The sequence below is a fragment of the Odontomachus brunneus genome, unplaced genomic scaffold (assembly GCF_010583005.1).
Source record: "Odontomachus brunneus isolate Ranch 3 - 2012 unplaced genomic scaffold, Obru_v1 Obru_scaffold_055, whole genome shotgun sequence".
Lineage (NCBI taxonomy): Eukaryota > Metazoa > Arthropoda > Insecta > Hymenoptera > Formicidae > Odontomachus > Odontomachus brunneus.
This window is the reverse complement of record NW_022639505.1, coordinates 2,078,090-2,082,225: the sequence shown is the minus strand read 5'-3', so window position 1 is coordinate 2,082,225 and position 4,136 is coordinate 2,078,090. Positions and strand designations below refer to the sequence as shown.

General features: G+C 30.7%; 1 protein-coding gene across 3 annotated transcripts in view; it reads left to right on the top strand.

Annotated features, from left to right (window-relative positions):
- LOC116845668 (rhomboid-related protein 3-like) overlaps positions 1-4,136 on the top strand; it is a 455,273-nt gene that overhangs the window by 13,469 nt on the left and 437,668 nt on the right. For all 3 annotated transcript variants that reach the window (XM_032818663.1, XM_032818664.1, XM_032818662.1), the window contains exon 2: positions 1,679-1,920. In XM_032818663.1, the coding sequence (XP_032674554.1) occupies positions 1,741-1,920 (180 nt within the window). In that variant the 5' untranslated portion in view covers positions 1,679-1,740. The remainder of the gene's footprint in view (positions 1-1,678; positions 1,921-4,136) is intronic.

Genomic DNA, 4,136 nt, shown 5'->3' with positions numbered 1-4,136 from the left:
TATATATATATATATATATATATATATATATATATATATATATATAAATTATTATCATTTATATATAAACTTATATTTATATATAAATTTATATTAAATCTTTCATTTTTTTTCTCGTTATATTTCCCTTTTTTTCTTATTGCTAAGGAGGAATTAGAGAGAATTAAGGAAAATAAGAAAGAATGAGAAAAAATGCAAATGAATGAGAAAAAATGAAAGAGAATGAAGAAGAGTTGTAGAAAATTAAAGTGACTGAAAGAATATGAGAGAGAATGAGAGAGAATCAGGAAGAATAAAAGAATGAGGGAGAGGATATTTTGCAGTTATATTACATTAATTGATGTTCCTACATAACCATAATATAACATGATATATTACATGTTACATATATGAGTGGAAAATAATAACATAACAGTAACATATCTATAACTTTCATGCAATATTATCTGTTATAATCATTTCTATTGCAGTTATATAACATTGATATAATGATGAATAAGTTATATAACATTGATATATCGATGTGTTTGCTGGGGAAGCAATCTACGCAATATTATTACGGATTAAGCAAATTCATACGGAACGGTTGAGTAGAAAGGTCGGAAAAATTCGGACCGCGATGGATTAAAATGTCTGGTGCGCGTGCAATTAGGACGCGCGCATTAACATCTTTGAATGCACCCCGTATGTACAAAGTGCACGCGTCATGGCGAATGGTTGGACGCTCGTCCCCATCGTCAATGCATTGCCATGGAAACGACACCGCTGCGCGAACACGCCGCATCACCACGTTATGTCGCTCTAGAAAGGCAGGCTGCTAGTTTCAAGGGCACTGCTCTAACGCGCCTTAAAGGAGTGCAAGAACGATCGATATCCCCTGCACCCTTATATCCCCATCGCCTCCATCCAGCCTCTGCCGAATATCTTTTCGCGTCGATAATCGCATAACCGATCGCGCTACTAACGTCGAGTGGGAGGAAAACATGTCAAATATATAGGATGCTTCCGTTGGTTGTAAATAGAGCATTTTCTTTTATCACGTTCAAGTATCATAAGCTCTTTATTGGCCCCTTGTATTAAGTTTTTTTTTTATTTGATATCAATAGAGTTTTAAATTATTTGTTTTTATATATCGTGTTGTGTTATTTATTATTTACTTGTCTCATGATTTATTTATTTTACTATTTATATGCATTTTATTTATATGCATTTATATGCATTTATATGCACTATTTATATGCATTTTATTTCTTCTTTTATATGTTTATTTTATTTATTATCTATTTTATTTAGTTATGTTTTATATATTTTATTTATTTATGTTATTTTTACATAACGAATTTTTATATCGTGTACCGCGCTTTTATAACCGCAATGAATTGATAAGGCAGTTCAGAACGAATAAATATTCGAAGCGGGGACGTAACAATACGTTTATGATTCAGATGTTCTCCTCGACGAGTACTCGTGAATATTGGAGTGTCTATAGGCAGTACAACTTCGTTGGCAATTCACGAAGCTGCTCAAAAACCGACCCTACATCGCGGAAATTCTCCTCGTCGGGCAATAATGCGAAAAGAGGTCGTGGGGATGATATTAAGTCGGCGTTGGCTCGGTGAAATCGATTGCTTGATAAAAGTGGCACGTTTTAGTAGATACTGGACCCCACGTGTTTCAGCGAGTACGCGGAACAGGCAGGAATGAGGAGATTCACCCGGTGACCTTCTGCCACGAGCGGTAATGCTACTGGCAAACGGTACCACCTCGATACCGACCATCGCCGGCGCTGTCGAGGAGGAAGAGTACGCACGCAGCGAGGCAAACAGCGCGCATTACGATGGATACGTTACCGATCACACTGATCTTGCCTCGGAGATCGACATCGACGAGTCCGAGTACAGGCGGGAGCTGCTTAACGATGTGAGTCCTTATCCTGATATCGATAAAATACTTCTGGATCTACATTTTGCGAAATCAGTCTCTCGGAAATTCATTTACATTACCGACGAGGTACACTGTTAAATATTGGAGGGTCAAATTTAAACCAATTTTTTGAGTTAAATAATATTTAGTTATTTTTAACTATCATGTGTGTCAAAATTTACTATTTTAACACAAAACATGTACACTGAGAGAAAAAATAGTTGGAATAACTATAATCTGACTATATTTTATAGTTCGTTTTGGCCTCAAACATATATTTATAGTTCATCCGAAGATATAGTAGAATGAACACACATTTATAGTCACCATTTTATTACTCTATGTGTATAGTAAGGCACACTTTGAGAATATAGTTATATGTATCCATATTTTCCAAATATTCCAATTGTATTGACTATATAAAATAGTTAATTTCTCTTACCATTTAATATTTGCTATCTTACTATGTTTTTTATTTCAAATAATTATAATTCTTGGTAAAAGTTTTACATGAGTCAGTTATACTATGCTTATATTGTAAATATTACAAACATTATGGTGACATTTACTATAAAAACGATATTTCTAACTATAATCTTTTTACACTGTTAAATATTGGAGGGTCAAATTTAAACAAATTTTTTGAGTTAAATAATATTTAGTTATTTTTAACTATCATGTGTGTCAAAATTTACTATTTTAACACAAAACATACGCACTGAGAGAAAAAATAGTTGGAATGACTATAATCTCACTATATTTTATAGTTCATTTTGGCCTCAAACATATATTTATAGTTCATCCGAAGATATAACAGAATGAACACACATTTATAGTCACCATTTTATTACTCTATGTGTATAGTAAGGCACACTTTGAGAATATAGTTATATGTATCTATATTTTCCAAATATTCCAATTGTATTGACTATATAAAATAGTTAATTTCTCTTACCATTTAATATTTGCTATCTTACTATGTTTTTTATTTCAAATAATTATAATTCTTGGTAAAAGTTTTACATGAGTCAGTTATACTATGCTTATATTGTAAATATTACAAACATTATGGTGACATTTACTATAAAAACGATATTTCTAACTATAATCTTTTTACACTGTTAAATATTGGAGGGTCAAATTTAAACAAATTTTTTGAGTTAAATAATATTTAGTTATTTTTAACTATCATGTGTGTCAAAATTTACTATTTTAACACAAAACATACGCACTGAGAGAAAAAATAGTTGGAATGACTATAATCTCACTATATTTTATAGTTCATTTTGGCCTCAAACATATATTTATAGTTCATCCGAAGATATAACAGAATGAACACACATTTATAGTCACCATTTTATTACTCTATGTGTATAGTAAGGCACACTTTGAGAATATAGTTATATGTATCTATATTTTCCAAATATTCCAATTGTATTGACTATATAAAATAGTTAATTTCTCTTACCATTTAATATTTGCTATCTTACTATGTTTTTTATTTCAAATAATTATAATTCTTGGTAAAAGGTTTACATGAATCAGTTATACTATGCTTATATTGTAAATATTACAAACATTATGGTGACATTTACTATAAAAAAGATATTCCTAACTATAATCTTTTTACTATGCCATTATAGTTCCAAATATCATACATTTTTCTCTCAGTGTGTTTAAAAAAACAACCACATCTAATCAACCCATTTAAAACACAATATTGTCATTTTTTACTAAAACAAAGGTTACATTAACGTATGCACATAATAAAAAATAAACTAAATTTTAGTCAAATTTAATACATTTCTTAAGTTAAATTATTATAGCTTAGAGTTATTTTAACTCCATTACATTAGTTAAATTAACGACATATTTAGTAGGAGCAGTGGCGACTTATAGGAATGGTTAAAAATAATTTAAATTGAGTATAATTTGATACTACAGATTTAACAGTGTATTATTAGAGAGTTCTTGCAATTCCGTATTTTAGATACGGTAAACGCTGAAGTCATATGATTTCATACTGTATTTTACATTGCCTACTTCAAAAGAGTTTTTGCATGGTGAACGCTACGGTAATGTACGATAAAACAGTATCTTATACGATCTGCAATTGTTTTCCATTTTTTACTCTCTTCGTACGGATTTTGGGATATAATCTCCCTTAAAGGGATGCTGGAGTTGATGATGAACTCGAACGATATCGATAATGT